This window comes from Culex pipiens, chromosome 3, assembly GCF_016801865.2.
Source record: "Culex pipiens pallens isolate TS chromosome 3, TS_CPP_V2, whole genome shotgun sequence".
NCBI classification, from domain to species: Eukaryota; Metazoa; Arthropoda; class Insecta; order Diptera; family Culicidae; genus Culex; species Culex pipiens.
Window position 1 is genome coordinate 141,569,334 of NC_068939.1, and position 23,768 is coordinate 141,593,101.

The 23,768-nt window shown below is 44.5% G+C and overlaps 3 protein-coding genes across 3 annotated transcripts; 1 reads left to right on the forward strand and 2 right to left on the reverse strand.

The window, feature by feature from the left end:
- Positions 1 to 23: 23 nt before the first annotated feature.
- Positions 24 to 13,153, reverse strand: LOC120417499 (cell division cycle 7-related protein kinase). Its single transcript, XM_039579576.1, has 2 exons — positions 12,638 to 13,153; positions 24 to 2,251 (listed from the first exon to the last, which is right to left on the reverse strand). Exons 1-2 carry the CDS (start codon positions 12,726 to 12,728, stop codon positions 630 to 632), a joined length of 1,713 nt encoding a protein of 570 aa, XP_039435510.1. The 5' UTR covers positions 12,729 to 13,153; the 3' UTR covers positions 24 to 629.
- A 5,927-nt stretch (positions 13,154 to 19,080) lies between these two features.
- Positions 19,081 to 21,055, forward strand: LOC120417535 (uncharacterized). The gene is made up of 3 exons (XM_039579617.2): positions 19,081 to 19,247; positions 19,310 to 19,585; positions 19,646 to 21,055. The coding sequence occupies exons 1-3, from the start codon at positions 19,174 to 19,176 to the stop codon at positions 21,021 to 21,023; spliced, it is 1,728 nt and encodes a 575-aa protein (XP_039435551.1). The 5' UTR covers positions 19,081 to 19,173; the 3' UTR covers positions 21,024 to 21,055.
- A 41-nt stretch (positions 21,056 to 21,096) lies between these two features.
- Positions 21,097 to 22,797, reverse strand: LOC120417536 (zinc finger CCCH-type with G patch domain-containing protein). The gene is made up of 2 exons (XM_039579618.2): positions 22,629 to 22,797; positions 21,097 to 22,575 (listed from the first exon to the last, which is right to left on the reverse strand). Exons 1-2 carry the CDS (start codon positions 22,677 to 22,679, stop codon positions 21,097 to 21,099), a joined length of 1,530 nt encoding a protein of 509 aa, XP_039435552.1. The 5' UTR covers positions 22,680 to 22,797.
- Between the last annotated feature and the right edge of the window lie 971 nt (positions 22,798 to 23,768).

Genomic DNA, 23,768 nt, shown 5'->3' on the forward strand with positions numbered 1-23,768 from the left:
CTCGGTACAAGAAAACTTGTAAATCTTTCATCAGTTACATTTATTGCCTCTTTTGTTGTTTTCATCTTAAAGTCTAGATCTCTCAGATAGCCATCGCCCTTTCCTCTGCTGCGCTGTTGTTCGCTTTCGCTAGTCTTGTTTTGTTTGTTTGTTTTTGCAATGGCTTCATCTCTCAACACGTAACGCAATTGTTTTTTTTCTTTTTACTTTTTTCACAGAGTACACATTCAGGATATACATTAAAAAGGGTTTTTTGTTTGTTTGTTTGTTCAAATAAATAGTTTTGACGTAATTCGAATAAATTAAACACATTACACACTCACGATAGATTTTGTTTCTTGCCACAACAAGCAAGAGCTTGTCTATTTTTTGTTTTGTTTTGTTCAAAGATCTCTTGGAGAAACATTTTTTTTGCTAATAATTTAACCTACGACGTTTTTTTGTTGTCATTTTTCTAACGTTGAAAAATGTATTTTGTTTTACATCTGCTTTCGCTTGAACTAATTTCTCGTTTTGTTGAGAAAGTTGGCATTTCGTTTGTTTGTTTGTTTTGTTGTTCTGGAGATCGTACTGATTAATACTTCATTTTCTGGTGCGCGCGACTCTCTCTCTCGCTCGTGGCCGCGTTTCTACAAGCACTGCTGGAAATACGGATGCTTCAGGGCTTCGTCGGCGGAGATGCGGTTGTGCGGGTTGATTTCGAGCAGCTTGTACAGCAAATCGTACACGCTGTCCGGGAACTCGTCCTCGGCGAAATCGCGGTTCGAGTCGGAATGCTCGCAGAGACACTCGTCCAGCCGTTGCTGGCAGTTGTCGCAGCTGTTGGCGAACGTGGTCGCCGTCTGTTCCTCCTGCTGCCGAGCCCGGAGACGCCGGAAGCGGAAGCGTAGACGCATGCAAAGTTTGCGCAAATCCAGCGGTTGCTTGCGCTGGCCAGTCTTGACGTGGCGGCCCAGTTGAACCGCCGTCTTCTTGATGCGTTGGTCACCAAACACGGTGATAATCTCGGCCAGCGAGTGAAAATCATCCGAGTTCTTGAAGAACGGGTAGCACCGCGACAGAATGCTCAACAGCATAACTCCGGCGGCCCAGATATCGACGACGGTCGTTTGGTCCGGGTACTTGAGCAGCACCTCCGGGGGACGGTAGCCGGGAGTACCGGCCCGGGATGCTTGCATTTCCTTCTTCACGAGGCAAATGTTGCACACCTGGCTCTTGCCGAAGCACTCGCACAGTGCGGCGTTGATGGCGTTCGCTCTGGCCGCCGTCTTCGGTGGGATCGGTACGACGGGCGACTGGTTATTGCCTGCTATTCCCTGTTGTTGTTGTTGATGTTGCTGCAGCAGTTGCTGCTGGCGTTGAGCAACCTTAATGTTAGTACTAATGCCCAAAACAGTCGACTTGACCTGGCGGACCAGCGGCGAACTGTAGAGATCCTTGGTGATATTCGAGAGCTTCATGGGTGAAATGATTTGGTTGGATTGCTTCAAAGGCGTTTTGAAAACCGCCGGCGGCTGCTGCTGCTGCTGCTGCGTGGCATTTCCGCTCGGTTCCGTACCGGCCGGTGTTGTACTGTTCTCCAGGTTGTCTGCTTCTAGCTTAATCTTCTTCTGCTGCTGCTGGACCACGACTTCGCTACCCTGCTGATTTCCTTCGTCCCCAGCGCCCGTACCAACACCCGAGAGACGCCGCTTGGACGACGTCTTGGTGTCCTCAGCCGGCACTTCCTTCAACGCCACGCCCCGTCGGCCGCTAATGTCCTGCGCCAGACCAAAGTCCACGAGCAGAAACTTTTGCTGCTTCCGGTTGTACAGAAAGTTGCTCGGCTTGACGTCCCGGTGGATCACGTTGAACTCGTGCACCCGCTTCAACGCCACCAGCAGGTTCCGCAGGTACAGCTGCGTTTCGGCCGGGCTCATCTTGTCGTAGTACTGGTGAAACTGGTCGTGCGCAATGTACGGCATCACGAACGCCACCGATTCCTGCCGGCGCAGGCACAAATCCACCCCGACCACGTTGCTGGCCCCGCCGATCTGCATCATGCACCGCAGCTCCCGTTCGATGCGGCTCGGATGACTAGTGGGAACCACGTGCTTGATCGCGAACAACTTCTTGCGGTCCACCGGAACGCGCTCCTGGCACTTGAGCGACCCGAGAAACACCGAACTGAACGTGCCGTGGCCGATCTTCCGGTGGATGTTGAAGATGTTGTCAATGTCCGGGATCTGCTGGCGCAGGTTGGCCACCAGTTCTGCAATGGAGGAGGACAGCAAGTGTGTGAGGAAGTTATTTAAAGCGGCTTCATTTAAATCAGTCAAAATTACTATGGGACCATCCATAAACCACGTGGACACTTTTTTGTGAATCTGTTACCCCCCCCCCCCCCCCTCGTGGACAATTGTCCATACAAAAAAAACTCTTTTGTATGGATCGTGGACAATCGCCATACCACCCCCCCCCCCCCCCTAAAGTGTCCACGTGGTTTATGGATGGTCCCTATTAAGTTTTTATTTATTGACCGCAAAACAACAACAAAATATGAAAAAAAATGGAAATTTTTTTTTATCTCAATCTAAGACCGAGCCACGTAGCCCAGTGGTAACGCTTCCGCCTCGTAAGCGGTAGATCGGGGTTCAAATCCCGGCTCGGACCAACACAACTGGTGATCTTTTCCCTTCTGGAATCGATTGCTTAGTAAAGGGAAGGTAGTGTATCGTCACAAACTGGACCTTATCACGATACCTTAGGGAGGCGACCTATGGAATGTTAACATTAACCTTAACATGTTAACATTAAGTTGAGAATGAAACTGCCACTGAATCCGCTTTGTAAATGCCGGCCCCGATACTCTTCAAGGGTGTTCCCCTCAGGAACTGGGAAAGATTTACTTTTTTTTAAGAATCAAAATAATCCTAGATTATTATAATATTTTTTTTTTGAAAAGGTCAAATAAACTATTGTCTTTCATATATTTATATGACGTATTAAAAAAAAAGTTACTTTAGGTGGTTGGTGCCTTCCTCACATTCATAAAGTCAATAGATTCAGTAAAAATAGCAACATTCCCCCTTATCTTGTTTAACAAATCAACTTTATTACTCATTTTTTTATAGGGTTCGCAGACCTCCAATATTTCTGGCTCATCACACACATCCACACAGACATTTCCTCAGAACATGATTCTGAGTCGATATGTATATGTGAAGGTGGGTCTACGAGGTCAACTTAATAAGTTCATTTGTCGAGTGATTTTATAGCCTTTCCTCAGTAAGGTGAGGAAGGCAAAAACTCTAGAAATTATCTTTTGACGCAGGTTCAACTCGAGACATGAAGTTTAGGGTCCCCAGAACCACGGGTAATTTGATTTTTTTTTTTTTTTTTCAAGAATATTTAGACAGGATCAAATGATTTTTCTCCAAAATTTGTATGGATGGAATTAGGGCGGTTCGTCGCTGTTGCATACAAGCAAAAAATTGCATGCAATATGTGGGAGTAGCGAACAGCACTAATTCTCCATACAAACTTTGGAGAAAAACCATTCGGCCCTGTCTAAATATTTTTGAAAAAAAAAATCAAATTACACGTGGTTCTGGGGACCCCAAAGTTTATGCTTTCTCTCGAGTGGAGCCTGCGTAGAAATTTGGTTGATCGATCAAGTCGAATAAAAGTTCCATCAGGATTTTCGGCAGAACACCAATTTCGCTAGAGTCCCCAGACTCGATTATCCGAGGACCTCGAAAAAAATTAACTTTGGATAAACGAATCTTCTGATAATCGAATCACGGTTTAACCATTGTCTTATTTTCGATTGTTGAGCATTGGTATGATCCATAAACTACTCTAAAGTGATTAAGAATTTTTAAATCCAAGATGGCGTCTAAAATGGCAGTGATGAAAAATTTTGAAAAAAAAAACGGTGTCTAAGATTTTAAAAAAGTGTCTACGTAGTGTATGGACGGTCCCGAAGACGTTATTGTATGAAAAGATTTTTTTCGCCAACTTCAACGATAAAAAGCGACCCAAAAAATTCAAAATTTTCACAGTTGTCGATTTTTTTTTATTTTTATTGTCACCCTAATGTCTATCGATCTAAAGTTCTTCGTCATGTTGGTTATCCTTTTTTTTAATTCATAACTTGTTTTTATTAGGTCCTTTTAGGTGCTGTGACTAGGTTGGGACCGAGGGTCGTTAAATAACTAATATAAAACAAAAAAAAAACAACAACTCCTTAAACTCCATACTTGGAGATCATGTAACTGACGAGGGTTACTTGGTCCAAGCGGGTGGGGAGAAAATGCCCCACAGCCGAACTGTAGAGCAACTCCCCGGCTTCCTCCTTCGTGGCTCCACCGTCTCGGGAGCCACTGCTTCCTTGGCTTTTTTCTGCGGGCGAGGGCGATTCTTCGATTTTCCGTCCAGAACTGCGTCCGGCAGCGGAGGGAACTCCGCCGGCGTAAACGCCGGAACTGCTGGACTCTGCTTCTCCGTCTTCCTTGCTGGCGCATCCGGATGAAGTCCGCACGCTTAGGGCAGCTGCGGTCCGTGGCTTCGTGGGCTCCAGAGCAGTTGGCACACCGCTTCGGCTCGGCTTCTTGGACTTTGCACTCGTCCGTCTTGTGGGGACCCCCACAGTTGTTGCACCTCCCCTTGAGGTGGCAGTTTCTAGTCCCATGGCCCAGCTGCAAACAGTTCCTGCACTGGGTCACGTTCGGCCGCTTGTTTCGGTAGGCCTCCCACCGGATGATAGTGCTTGCCACAACTTTCGTTGCAGAGAGCTTCTTCAGATTGGTGTATCCCTTGGGGAAGACCACAATGTACGGAGTTTCGCCCACGGTGGACTTTTCCTTCCGCTTGATGACATACACCTCCAGCGCGTCCAGCTTGAGATCCCTCTTCAGCAGGTACTTGACCTCGTCCGGTTTTAGTTCATCCGGTAAACCACGAAGAACTACCTGATGATTTCGTTCGCTCCGCCGTTCGTGGGTGTAGAATTCCACTTTCTTCTTCTTGCAACTTGTCAAAATCTTTGACAGAGAAGCAGGTCACCTTGGTTCCAAATCGGGTTAGTTTGTAAATCGGGTTGAAACCAAATTTACAACTTTCCACTAAGGTTTCCACAAAGGTGGTTGCTTTTGTTTACCCGCCGACTGGCCGGATGGTGAAACCGCCGGGGTGTCTCCTCCTCCTGCTGGGCTGGCATTGTTGTTGTTTTCGTTTTCCGCTAGCGGGCTGAACTTGTTGTTATTGAGCACATTCTGCTCCACTTTTCCTTCTCCGACGACAGCTCCGGTGATCTCAGGGGTCTTCTTCCGCTTCCGATTTCCCGGGATGAGTTGGAAATAATCCGTCTCGAAGGTCTCTTCCACCTCCATCCGTCAAACAACTCGAAGCACGATGCCTTTAGCGCGCACGTCACACACGTCTACTCTCTCGGAGCTGTCAGAGCCAAGTGATGGTTATCCTTGAAGCAATAACACTGTACCTTTTTTTAGTTTTTAACAGTTTTTCATCGAAATAAATAAAAAAAAATCCGGCTTTTTTCCGGAAACTCCCAAGAGAAAATTCAAAATCTGGTAAATGTTACATATATGCAACGCCTTCAATATATCTCTTGACAGGAGGAACAAACGCAAAACATCTTTTTCGCTTGCGTATTTTGTTCACCCCCGCCCGTGTGGATCAATCGGACTGCGCACTGGACTCACAATCCAGAGGTCGCTGGTTCGAATCCCGCTGCGGGCGCTCTAAAAATTTTAGGAGCCCAGGGCGACGAAGTCTTTGTAGTTAAAAGGAAGACACCTAGTGGTTGGTACTAGCAATAGTGGCCGACAGCTATAAAGTCAACTTCGTTTTTTCGATATTTTGTTCACCCGCGAAGGAGAAAGGAGACAAAACTCGAAAAAGAAAATCGCTCCCAATCAATAATCAAGATGATGAATTTTTGAGATTCCTTTTACTGATCTTTCGTGCGCGGAGGAGAGGAGGGCCTGTTCCCTTGCGATTTTTTCTCTTGATGAGCGTCAAAAGATTTTCTTCTGATGCTGATTCTTCCATTGCAGCTTGATTTTTTTTTATCAGATGCCATCTACAAATCTCGGGTGAGTTTTCAAAAAGCCGTAAGAGCCACCGTAACCTCCGACACTAATATTCGTTTTTCTTCAAATTGTAGCAAAATTTCATTTATTTTTAGTTTGGGGCACTTGAAAGACGTGTAGATGAACAATCTTAAGCATTTTTGAAATTGGTTTTTCGTAAGTAGGTCGAATACCGAGGCAAAAAAAGGCTTTGTTTACCATTGGCTCTTACGGCTTTTTAATCGAGGTTTTCGACTCCAGACTCATCATGAGAAAGGTCGTTGCATTAGAAACTAAATTATTGAGAATGTTTAATATCCGGATCCGGATCGTTGGGTAGATAATTGAAAGATTTTTGAAACGAGTCAAAAGCTTAACACTCTGTTTTAAGTTATGACCTCTCATATTTGCATAAGATCTTAGTTGGACTAAGTTTTTTGTGCTTTTTGTTTCCAATATGTTTTTAATTCTGATGTAAATTGTTTCCAGATCTTTTGTGAGCTACATATTTAGTTTGCAGTGAGGAAGGCACCAACGGCGTCGATGGATTAAATAAGTTTTTGTTTTTTCAAATTTTTCATTTCAAATAGAAATCACTTTTGAAACTATGTCCCAACAAAATAATCTTAATATTTCAAAGGAAGATCAATGAACCATAGCACCATATTGATTAAACATTTCTAAGAATTAATTAAATCCGGTCATCTAAACACAGTATTAATAATCAAGGTGTTTTTGAACAAATTTCATGAGCTAATGAACTAAGTAGGTATTGATCCTTGCACTGTAACTTGGATTTGGCCCGCACTTTTATCTCGCACTTTTGACAACACTAACAGCACTAATTCTCCATACAAACTTTGGTGAAAAACCATTCGGCCCTGTCTAAATATTTTTGAAAAAAAAAAAAAATGAAATTACACGTGGTTCTGGGGACCCCAAAGTTTATGCTTTCTCTCGAGTGGAGCCTGCGTAGAAATTTGGTTGATCGATCAAGTCGAATAAAAGTTCCATCAGGATTTTCGGCAGAACACCAATTTCGCTAGAGTCCCCAGACTCGATTATCCGAGGACCTCGAAAAAAATTAACTTTGGATAAACGAATCTTCTGATAATCGAATCACGGTTTAACCATTGTCTTATTTTCGATTGTTGAGCATTGGTATGATCCATTAACTACTCTAAAGTGATTAAGAATTTTTAAATCCAAGATGGCGTCTAAAATGGCAGTGATGAAAAATTTTGAAAAAAAAATGGTGTCTAAGATTTTAAAAAAGTGTCTACGTAGTGTATGGACGGTCCCGAAGACGTTATTGTATGAAAAGATTTTTTTCGACAACTTCAACGATAAAAAGCGACCCAAAAAATTCAAAATTTTCACAGTTGTCGATTTTTTTTATTTTTATTGTCACCCTAATGTCTATCGATCTAAAGTTCTTCGTCATGTTGGTTATCCTTTTTTTTAAATTCATAACTTGTTTTTATTAGGTCCTTTTAGGTGCTGTGACTAGGTTGGGACCGAGGATCGTTAAATAACTAATATAAAACAAAAAAAAAACAACAACTCCTTAAACTCCATACTTGGAGATCATGTAACTGACGAGGGTTACTTGGTCCAAGCGGGTGCTTCCTTGGCTTTTTCCTGCGGGGCGAGGGCGATCCTTCGATTTTCCGTCCAGAACTGCGTCCGGCAGCGGAGGGAACTCCGCCGGCGTAAACGCCGGAACTGCTGGACTCTGCTTCTCCGTCTTCCTTGCCGGCGGTTTCGGTTTCGACGCCTGCTGGCGCCTCCGGATGAAGTCCGCACGCTTGGGGCAGCTGCGGTCCGTGGCTTCGTGGGCTCCAGAGCAGTTGGCACACCGCTTCGGCTCGGCTTCTTGGACTTTGCACTTGTCCGTCTTGTGGGGACCCCCACAGTTGTTGCACCTCCCCTTGAGGTGGCAGTTTCTGGTCCCATGGCCCAGCTGCAAACAATTCCTGCACTGGGTCACGTTCGGCCGCTTGTTCCGGTAGGCCTCTCACCGGATGATAGTGCTTGCCACAACTTTCATTGCAGAGAGCCTCTTCAGATTGGTGTACTTTTCCTTCCGCTTGATGACATACACCTCCAGCGCGTCCAGCTTGAGATCCCTCTTCAGCAGGTACTTGACCTCGTCCGGTTTTAGTTCATCAGGTAAACCACGAAGAACTACCTGATGATTTCGTTCGCTCCGCCGTTCGTGGGTGTAGAATTCCACTTTCTTCTTCTTGCGGAGCTCTTGCAACTTGTCAAAATCTTTGATAGAGAAGCAGGTTACCTTGGTTCCAAATCGGGTTAGTTTGTAAATCGGGTTGAAACCAAATTTACAACTTTCCACTATTGTCACGAGCTTGTAAAAATCCGTGGTGCTCTTCACCACCAAAAAATGATTACTTTTGTTTACCCGCCGACTGGCCGGATGGTGAAACCGCCGGGGTGTCTCCTCCTCCTGCTGGGCTGGCATTGTTGTTGTTTTCGTTTTCCGCTAGCGGGCTGAACTTGTTGTTATTGAGCACATTCTGCTCCACTTTTCCTTCTCCGACGACAGCTCCGGTGATCTCAGGGGTCTTCTTCCGCTTCCGATTTCCCGGGATGAGTTGGAAATAATCCGTCTCGAAGGTCTCTTCCACCTCCAAACAACTCGAGGCACGATGCCTTTAGCGTGTACGTCACACACGTCTACTCTCTCGGAGCTGTCAGAGCCAAGTGATGGTTATCCTTGTAGCAATAACACTGTACCTTTTTTTAGTTTTTAACAGTTTTTCATCGAAATAAATAAAAAAAAATATATCTCTTGACAGGAGGAACAAACGCAAAACATCTTTTTCGCTTGCGTATTTTGTTCACCCCCGCCCGTGTGGATCAATCGGACCGCGCACTGGACTCACAATCCAGAGGTCGCTGGTTCGAATCCCGCTGCGGGCGCTCTAAAAATTTTAGGAGCCCAGGGCGACGAAGTCCTTGTAGTTAAAAGGAAGACACCTAGTGGTTGGTACTAGCAATAGTGGCCAACAGCTATAAAGTCAACTTCGTTTTTTCGATATTTTGTTCACCCGCGAAGGAGAAAGGAGACAAAACTCGAAAAAGAAAATCGCTCCCAATCAATAATCAAGATGATGAATTTTTGAGATTCCTTTTACTGATCTTTCGTGCGCGGAGGAGAGGAGGGCCTGTTCCCTTGCAATTTTTTCTCTTGATGAGCGTCAAAAAATTTTCTTCTGATGCTGATTCTTCCATTGCAGCTTGATACTTTTTTTTTATCAGATGCCATCTACAAATCTCGGGTGAGTTTTCAAAAAGCCGTAAGAGCCACCGTAACCTCCGACACTAATATTCGTTTTTCTTCAATTTTTTTTTTTATTTATTTATTTTTTTTTTGGGAGGGTGATCCAGCCGCACATCGTTGATGTCGAAACCTCTAAACTGGGCCCTCGTCCTGTCACGTCCGTCAGTAGTCTTGTCGTACATTACAACTAGAATCAGATCTGCCAATGAATTAGTACACTTCGACCAAATAAACACTGACGCTGTATGGATCTGACTCTAGAATAAATGCACAGTTGTGTGTTATTCATAAGTCCAAAATGTTCAATTATTCATTTAAGTCCAAATATTCATTTGCGGATAACTACCTAACTTGAATTGAATACAAGATTTAAAGCAACCTATCCGAAAGCTACTCTTATCTCAAATCCCCGACATTTTAATTATTAACCAAAAAAAAACGTTTCTTTTAAAACCTGTCTGGCTTCTTTTAAAAAAACAAAAAAAAAATAACAGTTGATATTTTACAAGTCGTGAATTGAAAAACAACAGATCAACGAATTTAGTCCGATATCATTTCACTATTGATTGATCGAGACTCTATGAAAATTTTGACAAATTAGAATGGTTTTTATGCTACTTGAATGAAAATCACCGATTCTGATAGAATTACTAAATTCACTGTTACTAATTTTGTCCCTAAATAACTAAAGGCAAAGTATAAAAAGTTGATATTTATAGTTAAAATCCTAAATTCTACAAACACTATTTTTTTAAACCCGCATCCTAACCTGACACCCACATTAAGATAGGGAAAAATCACATATGTAGCGGTTCATTGTACAAATGTGATATTTCCACTATCAGAGAACCTCCTTGTCTCGATGACAGCTTACCGGCCATCGATTAAGCCCTGAGACTACGCCAAAGTGGGTTCTCGCAGCATGAAGTGGTGTCCATGTGTAAAAATGGAAGCTTCAGCAATATACTGAACACTTCGATTTTAATTCCACATCGAATCAAATCATACTCTTTGCCAAACAAGCATCAAACCTATGACACTCATTATGACAAAGCCCAGGGACTAATATTCGTTTTTCTTCAAATTGCAGCAAAATTTCATATATTTTTAGTTTGGGGCACTTGAAAGACGTGTAGATGAACAATCTTAAGCATTTTTGAAATTGGTTTTTCGTAAGTAGGTCGAATATCGAGGCAAAAAAAGGCTTTGTTTACCATTGGCTCTTACGGCTTTTTAATCGAGGTTTTCGACTCCAGACTCATCATGAGAAAGGTCGTTGCATTAGAAACTAAATTATTGAGAATGTTTAATATCCGGATCCATCATCCGACCTATCGTTAGATAGATAATTGAAAGATTTTTGAAACGAGTCTAAAAACTTAACACTCTGTTTTAAGTTATGGCCTCTCATATTTGCATAAGATCTTAGTTTGTAGCTGACGGTGTCAGATTTAGTTGAAGTTGAATTAACCGAAATGTTTTCAGTTATTAGAAAAAGCTTACTCGCGCTTCCTGTGACGCAACAATCAGGAAAATCAAGAAATTCCCAAGCGGTGTCGGGTAATTTAGAAGAAAGATTTATTTTATTACATTTCCTGTAAGAAACACGAAATCCAAGAAAACCATTATCGACAGGAAAGGCAGCTAGGTTTCTAGGAACATCAGAAAACCCTTTTCAGAAGTACAAATCAGAAGGTTAAAATTCAAACGAAGACATAACCATATATCCTGCAAGTTTATCAGACCCTAGAATCAGAAACACGAAAAGACGGTATTGTCCGCACAGAGCTTGAGAACAAGCATCCGAAGCATGTTCGCGCACCTGAATACAAAGTAGCATGTATAGAGTGAAAGGGACGATCGAGCAAACGGATTAATCGATCAAAGCAGAGAGAAAGTAGAAATTGAGCGAACGACGCCACTAGAATAGAGAGGACAAAACATAGAACGAACTATGATCGCCGCGTAAGCGAGATAGACAAGCTATGCGCGTATGGAAGAAAAGGACAAAAGTCCAGGAGAGAGGTTTAGAACAAGAGAGAAATCTCTTGATTGAGAGCATTGAAAAATTGTACTAAATTTAAGGAACTATATAATGTAACCGAAACTTTTTAATAAACAGTCACTTTTTAATCACCAGTTTGTTAGTTTACACCCTCGAACTTACGCCGGGTTAATTTACTAATAATCCGAAAATAATGTTATTGAAGTAATGCACTGCACATTACATAGTTGGACTAAGTTTTTTGTGCTTTTTGTTTCCATTATGTTTTTAATTCTGATGAAAATTGTTTCCGGATATTTTGTGAGCTACATATCAGGAGCAACATTTGAAAGGGGCTGTACGACATTGCTCTTACGGCCTTTCGTCCCATTTAAACGCGTGTAATGAAAGGCCGTAAGAGCAATGTCGTACCGCCCATTTCAAATGTTGCTCCAGATATTTAGTTTGCAGTGAGGAAGGCACCAACGGCGTAGATGGATTAAACAAGTGTTTTTTTTTCTTTAAAATTTTTCATTTCAAATAGAAATCACTTTTGAAACTATGTCCCAACAAAATAATCTTAACATTTCAAAGGAAGATCAATGAACCATAACTGTGAGCACCATATTGATTAAACATTTCTAAGAATTAATTCAATCCGGTCATCTAAACACAGTATTAATAATCAAGGTGTTTTTGAACAAATTTCATGAGCTAATGAACTAAGTAGGTATTTTGAGTTTTTTTTTCTGAAAAGGTCCAATAAACCAAATTTACAATTATTAAATTTACAGTGGGTGTTTTTGAAACCGCCTTGAGTCAGGGGTATTAAAAAACACCCAAAAAGCAAAAACTGAAAATTTGGTTTATTGGACCTCTTAAAAAAAAAAAACTCTAGGTATCTACATTGATTTCTTTGTGATTTTAAAAGGTTTTAATGTTGAAAAAGCAAACTATTTCGACGTCAAAATCCACCACCGTAAAAGTAGGCCACGCACACGCCAAGTGCCAACTTGGATAAATTTCATGAAACTGGGCCTCCAAAATCCAAAAAACATAACACGGCCGGGAGGTTAGGTTTCCAGTCCCCGGGTCGTCCACCACCACCTGTGTGTGGTGTACGACCGTGCACGGGGCTGAAAATAACTTCCATTTCCTTTTGCACTCGCGCAAAACCTCATTTATGGCGACTGCATGTGCAAGTTACCTAATAATGCATGTTTATTTTTTGAGCCAGGGGTGAAAAAGTAAATCGGAATGCATCGCACTACTTACTCTCATCCTTCCGGGGGACCTCCGTGGACAGCAGCTCGGCCATTTCCGCCGTGGCCGCTTCGCTTTTCGTGGCCTCGTTGATAACCTCCATGCTGCCTTGGGCTGGTTGCCTTGGTGTTTTGCACTGTTTTTGTTGTTTTTATTTTTTGCTCTCCTGTCGTCGTCGGCACACACTCACACAAAACACACACACACACGCACGCACGTTCTTCTTCCGATTCAACTTTTTCTTCGAACAAAATTTTTAAAATTGAAATACTATTGCGCGTCGAAATTGCATTAACTTACAATAATTTAGCTAGATTTCTTTGTACTTGATGGGCAAATTGTGTAGCGATCGCGACCCGCTGTGAAGAGCAATGTTGAAATTGAATTTTTCTCTCGTGTGTCGTGGAGAAATTGCGTTTCTTTGTTCTTCCCCCGTTGGCTGGCTGCTGGCGAAGAGTGCTTGGATGACGGCGACCGACGGGATAGAGCTGGAACAGGCGGCGGCGGTCGATGCTGTGCGGTCGTGTGGCCTCTATTTCCCGTTATGAATGGCAGCAGCGCGAGCGAGACGGAAAAAGGAAAGTGCGTGTGTCGTCGTCGGCCAGTCATCGAGAAAAACAAAAAGTGACAGCTGGGCTGGCTGCAGCTGTCATCTCGCCGCGCTGTCACTCGCTTGTTGTTGTTGTCATCGTCGGACGAAAACGCATGTTTTACACGCTGCAATGAATCTGACTGGTTATGGTTATTTAAATTGCAGTTTTGCCTCCCTCGCTGAAAAAAAAGCTTTCGGGATATTAAAAGTGCAACATGGAGTTAAACTTTCTGTCAAGCTTCGCTGTAAAAATTTCACTTCATGTAACCTGGGTGATGAATAGAGAGAATACGTAACGTGATTTTCGAATGATCCCACTTTGTTTACTTATACAAAGTAGAAGGAAGTTCAAGCACAAACATGACTTTTTTCTTACTGGTAAATGAGCTGTTTTATAATCAGTAGTATGTGTTTTATTTGTTTAGTTTTTTTATTACTGCGGGCGTCAATAATTAGAGTTCACGCGCGGTGATACGACCGCAAGATAATGGTCGCATGACAGCCGCATGACAACCGTAGAACAATTTCTTGGCTGTTGTCGAAGGTTGCCTTGAGTTTTCAGCTGACTTTTTGGAAAATATTCAAAACAAACCAAGTTGACAGCCAAATCGACGCAGAATTTCAGTTCAACTTGCTGATTTTTACTCTGCGGTAGTTAGGCGGCAATAATCTCCTGTCACTCAAAGCGAAGGAGAAACGTGATTTTATCTCGCAATAAGCAATACATTTCTTGCTGGAAAATTGTCGCGTTTCGATCGGTTAGAAGAGATTATTCTTTTCTAAGGGTGACGAAGAACTGCGGCGAGAGTGTAATTCTGCGATGTCGCAGATAAATTCCCTGGCTGATTTTGGAATCCTGCAGCTCTTCCTGATCCAGTGAAAAAACATCGCTAGTTCTAGTGAGGCTGATCCAACAAACAGAAAGGATTTTCACTAAACCAGGTTTTCAAACGGAATCAAACAATAGAGACAGCTTCTGGATGGATACAACCGCATCGACTATATAAACAACTTCCATTCATAATTATAAAAAATACGATCTCGCCTTCATTTTTCTTAAGGTTTCTTGACTCCCCAGGTTCTCAAAAGACACACATTTTCCATTCTTACAAAAAAAAAAAACAATTTTTAATGATCGATCACAATACTCTCTACTTTTGGCGAACAGTAAATTGGATCCATTTTGACAGTTCAAAATTGAGGCCATTATGCGAACTACTATTCAACACCCAGCATGTAACCTGCTAAGATAGCTTCCTATCAGATATTTGTCAATATTTGTTTTATTCTGAATTATTGCTCTTCCCGGCAAACTTCGTCCTGCCCTTTTTTGGTTCCTGACGTTTCTTGCTTGTTTGCTAATTCAGCCTCCTGTGATCAAAATTTGATTTTACGCAACTTTTCCCATACAATCTGCAGATTTTCCGGAATCGGTTCCAGAGTGGCCAAAGTTGTCATTTTTTGGCGTAAGAACCTTCCTTGGACTTTTACGAACCCAACGCAACAAAAATCACCTCGATACGACGCTCCGTATTGAACTGATTCGCGTTAGAACAAAAGCGTCGATTTTTTTATATATATAGATAATGGTGTAGATTTGTGATTACTTGTCCAAAAATATTACATAACCATTTTTCTGCACTAAGTATGTACAATTTGTCATGCTAGACTCGTTGAACTATTTTGATCATTATATTGCACACTTTGCACCAAATTCAAAAATTCCACCCTTGCAAATCATAACTGCACACCAAATATTTGCACACTTGAAATCCTACCCCTATTGCGTCCTATTGAAAACCTCGGAAGAAAACGCTTAGGTTTGCAAAGTTCTGAACAGACAAAAATGCATTGAAATTTAACAATAATTGGGTCCTAAAAAGAAGCTTAAATTTGTGATATTATTGTTCACAACGATAAAGCCTATTTTTCTGAGAACAATGACCCTTTTACGAACGCAAAGGATATAAAATGGATTTTTAAATTAATTTTGAAAAAAATAATTTCGCGGCCCTTTTCGACAGAAAAGGTTCTATACCTGACAGCTCGTTCCAAGGGGGCCATAGTTGATCCATCGAAAAAATGTTGTCTTGTGATCATTAATAGAGCTTTATGACGTTTCGCGTACACACACTAGCATACCATACCATACCATACCAATCAGCATAGCGCACCAGGTACGCGTGCTGTAGCAAGAAGACGCTTCCATCTTTCTCGATCTTGAGCTGCTACTCTCCAATTTCCCAGGTTACAGATCTTCCGGATATCACCATTCACTTGATCTCCCCACCGTGCGCGCGGTTTCCCTGCTCTTCTGCCTGTTCCGCCAGCTGGTTCAGCGCGGTCAAAAAGCAGTCTGACAGGCTGGCTCTCGTCCATTCGGGCGACATGGCCGGCCCACCTGAGCCTCCCGATCTTCGCCTGGGTGGCGATGGTCGGTTCTTCAAGAAGCGCGTGCAGTTCGTGGTTCATGCGTCTTCGCCACACTCCGTCAGACACCTGCACTCCACCGTAGATCGTTCGTAGCACCTTCCGTTCGAAAACTCCAAGGGCACGTTCGTCCTCCTGCCGCAACGTCCAGGTCTCGTGGCCATAGAGGACTACCGGTCTAATCAGTGTTTTGTACATCGTCAGCTTCGTGCGGCGCTGCACTCGATCCGATGTGAGGGTCTTCCGTAATCCGAAGTAAGCACGATTCCCAGCAAAAATACGAGTCCGGATCTCTTTGCTGGTGTCGTTGTCGGCAGTTACCAGCGATCCCAAGTACACGAACTCGCTCACCTCCTCCAACTCATCACCATCCACAGTTAGAGGGGTGAGACTTGGGGGGCCGACGTCCTTCGAACCCCTTCCTCTCATGTACTTCGTCTTCGTCGTATTCATGCCAAGTCCTACACGCCTTGCTTGTACCTTCAGTCGGGTGTAGACATCCTTCACCGTCTCCAGGTTTCTTGCCACTATGTCGATGTCATCGGCAAAAGCAAGCAGCTGGTAGGACCTGTTTAAAATCGTGCCACTCGTTTCGATGCCCGCCCTTCGAATAATGCCCTCAAGGGCGACGTTGAATAGCGCACAGGATAAGCCATCACCTTGCCGCAGCCCTCGGCGTGATCCAAAGGGTTCCGCTAAGTCCCCCGAAACACGCACGTGACACATCACACCATCCAAGGTAGCCTTGATCAGTCGAGTCAGTTTAGCCGGAAACCCGTTCTCGTGCATAATCTGCCATAGCTGCTCGCGGTCGACTGTATCATAGGCCGCCTTGAAATCGATGAAGATGTGATGTGTGGGCACGTTGTACTCACGACATTTCTCGAGGATCTGTCGGAGACAAAATATTTGGTCCGTGGTGGCGCGCGCGCCAGTGAAGCCTGCTTGGTAGGGCCCCACGAACCTCCTTGCATGGGGTGACAGCTGGCGGCAGAGGATCTGGGAGAGGATTTTGTAGGCCGCGTTGATAAGCGTGATGCCGCGGTAGTTGCCGCAGTCCAGCTTATCGCCCTTTTTATAGATGGGGCACACGACACCATCCATCCACTCCTCCGGTAGCTTCTCCTCCTCCCAGATCTTGGAGATCACGCAGTGAAGCGCCCTCGCCAGTTTCTCTCCTCCATATTTGAAGAGCTCACCGGGTAACCGATCCTTGCCGGCAGCTCTGTTGTTCTTCAGCTTCCTAATCTCCCTCTTCACCGTCTCTAGATCAGGCGCCGGGAACTGTTCATCAGCTGCGGGCGCTCCAAGGTTGACTCCAACACCGTCTCTGTCCGCTTCATCGCCGTTGAGGTGTTCGTTGAAGTACTGCTTCCACCTGTCCAACACCTCGCTTTTGTTCACGATCAGGTTTCCCTCGTTATCCCTGCACACATCGGCTCGCGGCACGAAGCCTTTGCGGGACCGGTTCACCTTCTCATAAAACTTTCGCGACTCGTTAGCTCGGAATAGCTGCTCCATTTCTGCGCAATCCCGGTCTTCCTGCTGGCGCTTCTTGAGCTTGAAGACCGCGACCTGCCGATTCCGAGCCTGCCGGTACCGTTCCACGTTTCCTCTCGTCGCCTTGTGCAGCTTCTTATCGTAAGCTGCCTTCTTCTCGGCGGTAATCTGTTGGCACTCGTCATCGTACCAATCGTTTCGACTGACTCGGAGCGCACTACCCAGCGTGGCTTCTGCTGCACTGCCGATGGCTGAGCGAATACGGCTCCAACCATCTTCGAGCGAGGCTGCGCCAAGTTCCTCCTCACCTGGCAGATTCGCTTCCAGCTGCTGCGCGTACCTGTGGGCCACATCTCCGTTCTGCAGACACGCGGTGTTGAACGGAGGGGCCCGCCGGCTCCGGCGTTGGTTAAACACCGTCGACAGCTTTGAGCGCATGTCAACTCCAACTAGGTAGTGGTCCGAGTCAATACACACACTAGCGCACCATTTGATTTTGCTGGCCGGACAAAATTTAACCTCAATCTTTTTCGTGTATGTACACGCAATACATGCGCACGTAGATAACTCTATGGGTTTCAATCGTGTTTTTGACCGTTGTACATAAAAATTGGCATAGGCATTCCCGCTTTTGCCGTCTTTAGGCTAGTATGGAGATCAGGCTGGTATGCAGATCGGAAGGAAAGGGGTCAAGAAACAGCTTTACGAACAGTAGAGCAAAAGAGAGGGAGCGTTTTCTTCACCCTCTCTGGCTTGCTTTTTGCCGCTGCTGCCCATTTGAAATTTTTCTTGACTCCTTCCTAAGTGCATACACCGCTTTTTAAAGAAAGATTATGCATAAAAATATCGTGTCTAAGGTTTGTTCCAAAATTCCCAAAATTAGCATGATATCAAAATTCGTCGCATATTTACAAACTTCAAATGTGTGCAACTACTTCCACTTTATCCGTGAAGGAAACCGATAATGGGGCAATTGGGGCAATCCTAAAATGAAGCTTAGATTGGTGATATTATTGTTTACAGCAATAAAGCTTATTTTTCTGAGTACAATGACCCTTTGTACGACCACAAAGAGTTTAAAATGGATTTTTAAATCAATTTGGAAAAACTAATCTCGCGGTCCTTCCTGACAGAAAAGTTCCTACTTGACAGCTCGTTCCAAGGGGACCATAGTTGATCCATCGAAAAAATGTTGTCTTGTCAATATTTTTTTTTGCATTTAAATGAAAAAAAAGTGATCAGAAATGGCTTTTAATCGCTTTTCATCGTGTTTTTTACCGTTGTACATAAAAATTTACATGGGGCTTTAGTACCCAATTCATCCGTTCGAGACTGTCAAAATTTCAAAACGTCACGTGAATCTTCGGTTCGCGGCTTTTGTTCCTGTTGACGTTTCGAGGCGAGGCGGGCGAGGTCCTGATTCTTTCAGTTCAGGGGGATGCTAAAGGCTGCCATCTTGGGTGATTGAGATTGATAACGCGTGCAAACTGCGCACAGTGAAAACAAAAATATTTTGTTTTGTTTTGGTTCCGTAACGAACAGCTGTTCTTTTGTGCTGGCGCCGAAATTGACAGCTCCCTTTTGTTCTGGTGCCGAAGTTGACAGCTTGGGCGAGCTGCATGTAGTGAGATATAGATGTCGTTCCCCTGTTTCAGTTCGACTACGATTACACAAAAAAGTGTAATCGTAGTTAAACTTACTGAAAAAATCGTATGAAAAAGTGCGAAAACGAACTCAAAGTGCGATTTTGAGTTACAGTGCATAAAAACAAATCAGAATCAAAATAACCCAAAATTTAGACGAATTTTGAAAGAGATATTTAAATAATTGTGTCTTTTCAGATTTCCGTGTAATATCAGATGTTTGTGTTTATTGTTATGACGTTTATGTGAGTCATTGAATCATTGAAAATAAATTTGAAAATCAGCAAAAACTGAATTTTTTTCCATGTTATAAAAACCTGGGGAATTTTTGTTTAAATTGTGTTTGATTTGTTCGTTTGCTTTGAAAAAAATATCGTTTCAACATGCTTGTTGGTGGTTCGGCCAGGAAAGGTCACCAATCAGACGATGACGACGACTTTTTCAAACCTACCGCCAAGTAAGATAATAGAGAAAAAATGTAGTTTTCTCGCAAAAACCAAACTATAATTTTCAAATCAGTTCAACGCTAGCCAAAATCTTCGGAATTTCTAAGCCCAGCAATGCTCCCCCGAAGAAACCACCCCCGGCCGGAATTCAAGGCAGTGCTCCGAACTCGGGCGTCGTTGGTGCGAAGGTTTCCGATCGCTACGGAGCGTCGTCGTTCCGTTACGTTCCCCCCGCGCCAGACCCCGCTGAGAGCCAGCAGACACCGTCGTCGTCGACGACGACGACGTTAGTGGAAGCTGCCGCCGAGTGGAACCTGGTGCAGGCCAGCGTGGTCACCGCTTATAAGCTGTAGGATTTTTGGTGAATATGTTTTGGGAAGTTGATTTGAAAATTTCATTTATATTTTAGGATAAATAATGAAAACACTGCTCAAGGAAAGTTGGGGATTGCTCTGCTGAGTTCCGGCACGGATTTCAAGATTCTCCTCTATCGATCTAAAACGGACGCGTTGGCCACGCTCAACATCTCGACCGGCACCAAACTGTTCCTCAAGCAAGACTACCTGCAGTTCCAAAGTGACGACGACAGCTTCTGGAGCGTTTTATTCGAAGCTGTGGCCGAACGCGACCGTTTGCTGGCGACGATCGGCCAGATTTGCAGCGTTGAGCAGGAGAAGCTTCCACCGCCGCCCAGACCTGTGCCAGCGTCCAGGACGACGGCGGCACCCATCGTGGAAGAGCCCGAGTCGGACGTGGATCGAAGCAACAGGGCGAGCTTGATTTCGCGCATGGCTCGCGTTGGCCAGCCGATTCTTCCGCAAGATAAAGCTGCAGTCGCGTCTACGACTGAAGTCGATTCGTCGGACACGGATGCGGCGGTTCGGATCGAAACCATTCCGCGTCATCGGAGGACCGGGAGTGGCGGGGGTAAAATGACGATTGGAATGCAGATGGTTCCGTCGACGGCGCTGTCTAGTGCGATTGCTGGGCAGAACATGCTGCAGACTGCGGCGGATTGTAATTTTAACATGTTTATGGCCGAGAACCGGATGCAGGGCACCGAAGTGAGGATGAACCTGTCGAAGTTGGAGTCCAAGCTGGATCGAGTGTTGGATAAGATCGATCTGTTGAATGTTGGGGGCAGCTCGGCGGAGGGAAAGTCGCTGCTGGACAAGGACGAGGACATTCTGGCGCTGGAGGAGAAGGTGCTGGAGTTGAAGAAGGAAAATCATGCGTTGAAGGGGAAAGTAAGGACGTTGGAAGCGGAAGGTAAGTCGATGAGGGAGAACTCGTTGGCGAAGGAGGATTTGCTGGAAGCTGAGGAAAAGTGTCGCGAGTTGGGAGAGAAAGTTGCTTTGCTAGAAAGGGAGCTGAAAACTAGTCAAAATAAAAGTAATGAAGATCGCGCCCAGTTTGAGCGAAAAGTGGAGGAAATTTCGTTGAAGGATGAAATTATAGAAGGTAAAACCAAAGAAGTTCGCGTTTTGGAAGAACAACTACAAATTGCTCAATCAAAGGAAAAAGAGACTGGTGAGGCCAACGCGGTGTTACAAACACAAATTGAAAGTTTAAAAGAGTCACTGAAAGTTGTAGGACAGCAACTGGAAGATCAGAAAGTCTCTGAAGCGTCCAATAAAACGATGCTGGACGGGTTGGTAAAGGACATCATGAACAACTGCTACCAACGACTAAGCGAACGGATCGAGGACGGTAAAATTTTGAAAATCATCGGTCAAACTATCAAACAGGAGACCAAGGCTGCCCTGGAACGCCAGCTGCCGAAATAGCATGTGATAGCGAACATCCTACGAAGGACTGCTCATTTGGAAAGAAATGCCCTTATTTTTGATTTCTTTATTTTTAAAATACTGTCATTTTTCGCTTGTCCGATCGCAGCTGCTGCTCCCTCGAAATTGAATCCTCCGTGGCTTGCATTTGCAAAATTTCCTTTCGCTTTGCAAACAGCTGCTTCTGCAAGCTGGAGTGCATCTGCGTCCCAGGCTGGTGTCGCTTCAACGAGTGTGTCAGCTTATCCACTTCGGCCTGCAATCGACGAGTTTGCTCCGCCAATTTCAAGCTGGCAATGTTGAGGTCCTTCGAAGCAAATTTTGGCAGATCCAGCGTCGTGCTCGGTTGGGATTTCTTCGTCGAGCTCGAGCTCGACGGTCCCGCGTCATTTCCCAGAATATCGCTGTTGATGAAACTAAACACGTCCTTGCGACCCTTCTGCCGTGCACTCTCTTGAGCATCGCGTTTCTCCTGAATCCTCTTATCGCGCATCAACTTCTTCTCCACGCTGAACAAATCCGCGTCCCCGTTGGCCTTCTCGCGCAGCTGCATGCAATAGTCCAACGAGCGACCCTGCGGAAGAACCTGCGCACCGATCGGCACCACAATACCTTCTCCCCGACACCCAAGCCCAGCCCCAACGACGTATCCCATCTTTTGCATAATTCGTGAGCCCATCCCTTTGGTGTGCTTCTCCCAGTCCCCCAGCCGTTGCGACGGCACCGGATTCAGCAAACTCCTCGATATGATCTCCGCCTGCCGGATCGCCACCACGTCATCTTCTTCCTCACTCCCGGAATCCCCCTCCAAGTCAGAATCACAACTTTCCCCACTCTCCAGCGGAAACACATCCTCAAACGGAACCTCCACCTCCCGCTTCGACTCGTCCAGCTTCACCGTGCACACCTTCCCCTCGAAATCCGCCTCCCGCACCACTCCCTTCTCCCACAGTCGGCTCTTCTGCTTGGCCAACACTCGCGCACCTCTCCTCCGAAGCAGCTCGAACCGCGGCTCCCGGTACTCCTTCAGCTCCAGAAACGCGACCAACTGGCCGTGCGAGAAGCGACACTTTTCATCGCTAAACTTGCACTCCCCCTCCAGATAGTACGCGCACGGAACCATCTCCTGGTGCGTCGGGTTGATGAACAGCACCTTCACCGTAGTGTTGTCCCCGTCGCCATCATCATCATCCTGTTGAACGCTGCAAATCAGTGCGTTGTGGTGTGACCGGGAGCCCCATTTGTGGGTGTGCGGGGCGGAACACTTACTCCCAACCAGTTCCTGCAGGTCCTGCTTAGTGGAATCTGGGCCGGTGGCGGCGCCACCGCCGTCGTCCAGCTCTTTCACCTCCGCCATGAAAAGGGCGAATTCCTTATCGATATCATTGTTATCGGCTGGCGTTGCACTAGTCTCAGGTTGCTGCTGCTGCTCATGGTCCAGGGTTTCGCGGGTCAGGTTGAGAAGTTCGGTCAGGTCGCGCTTCAGGCTTTCCAGGTTTGTTCGCTCGTCCGCGTCGTCGGATGCCGCCAGGGCAAGGTCCACCTGGGCGAGCTGAAGAATTGTATTGTTAGATAAACTAATTTAAAAATATCAAAAAATCTAACCTGGTCATTGTACAATCGAATGGAATCGTTGAGTTCTTCCGTTGAGGACATTTCTTTTCCCTTTGTGTTTGTTGAAATTTTACATACTGTTCATCAAACTTTTTTACTCTTCATAAACTTTCTTAATGAAAATATTTATCGCACATCAAAACATGAAATGACACAAGCAAAGCCAAATAGTAAACACAAAATTTTCTGTCATGTCAACAGAACGCATAAATGAGCAGTTTTTTATTCACGGTATCTTTTTCACTTTCACGGCACTCATTTGAGCACTTCTTTTATTTGAAAAGGTCCTATAAACATAAGGAAACCCACACCCTTACCAAAAATCATGATTTTTTGAGTTCCAAATCCCACTTTTCATACGATTTTTTTTAGTTCAGGTACTACAACCATAAAAATGGTTATATGGGTTGAACTGAAAAAATCGTATGAAAAGTGGGATTTGGAACTCAAAAAGTCATGATTTTTGGTAAGGGTGCATACCTGAAAAAGACTCTAGACTTTGATAAAGATTTGTTTTAATGGGATATCAGTGTTTGAGTTTATTAACAATCCTGTTCCAGGGAACAACTGATTAGTGCGCTGACCACGGGGACGCGCTGTCTTGTATTTGCATGCTTGTTTTCATTTCTTTTGTGTCGCTGTTTGTGTGCATAGGGTGATTGGTTATTCTAATTGAATAATGACATCATAAGTGCAGTGCTTCTGGGAACGCGCAGTCCTGTTTTTTCGCGATAATTTTCGTCGTAAATGATCGTAAAAATTTATTCCAACTGGCAGTTTTAGTATTAACTCATCAAACTATCGATTTTATGAAGAGTAAAGCGTCGTTTATTGACTATTTTTGAAATTTGCTCGCGTTATCTAAATTGTAAAAACAGTAAAAATATACTGATAAGTCCAGCCCATAGCACTACTGCTCGGCTGGCACGCGTTCGATAAAAAAAAAACTTTTTAAATAATCAATTATCTATCTTTCCGCAGCCGGCTGCCTAAGATTTAAAATTTTCAACCGATAAACAAAATGCGCATAGTCACATCACTGCCACTCGTGAATCCTGACCTCATACCCATCTACTAACCCCCTCAAAACTCATGTGATACTTTGTCGGAGATGCAGTCGATTGGGCGGTC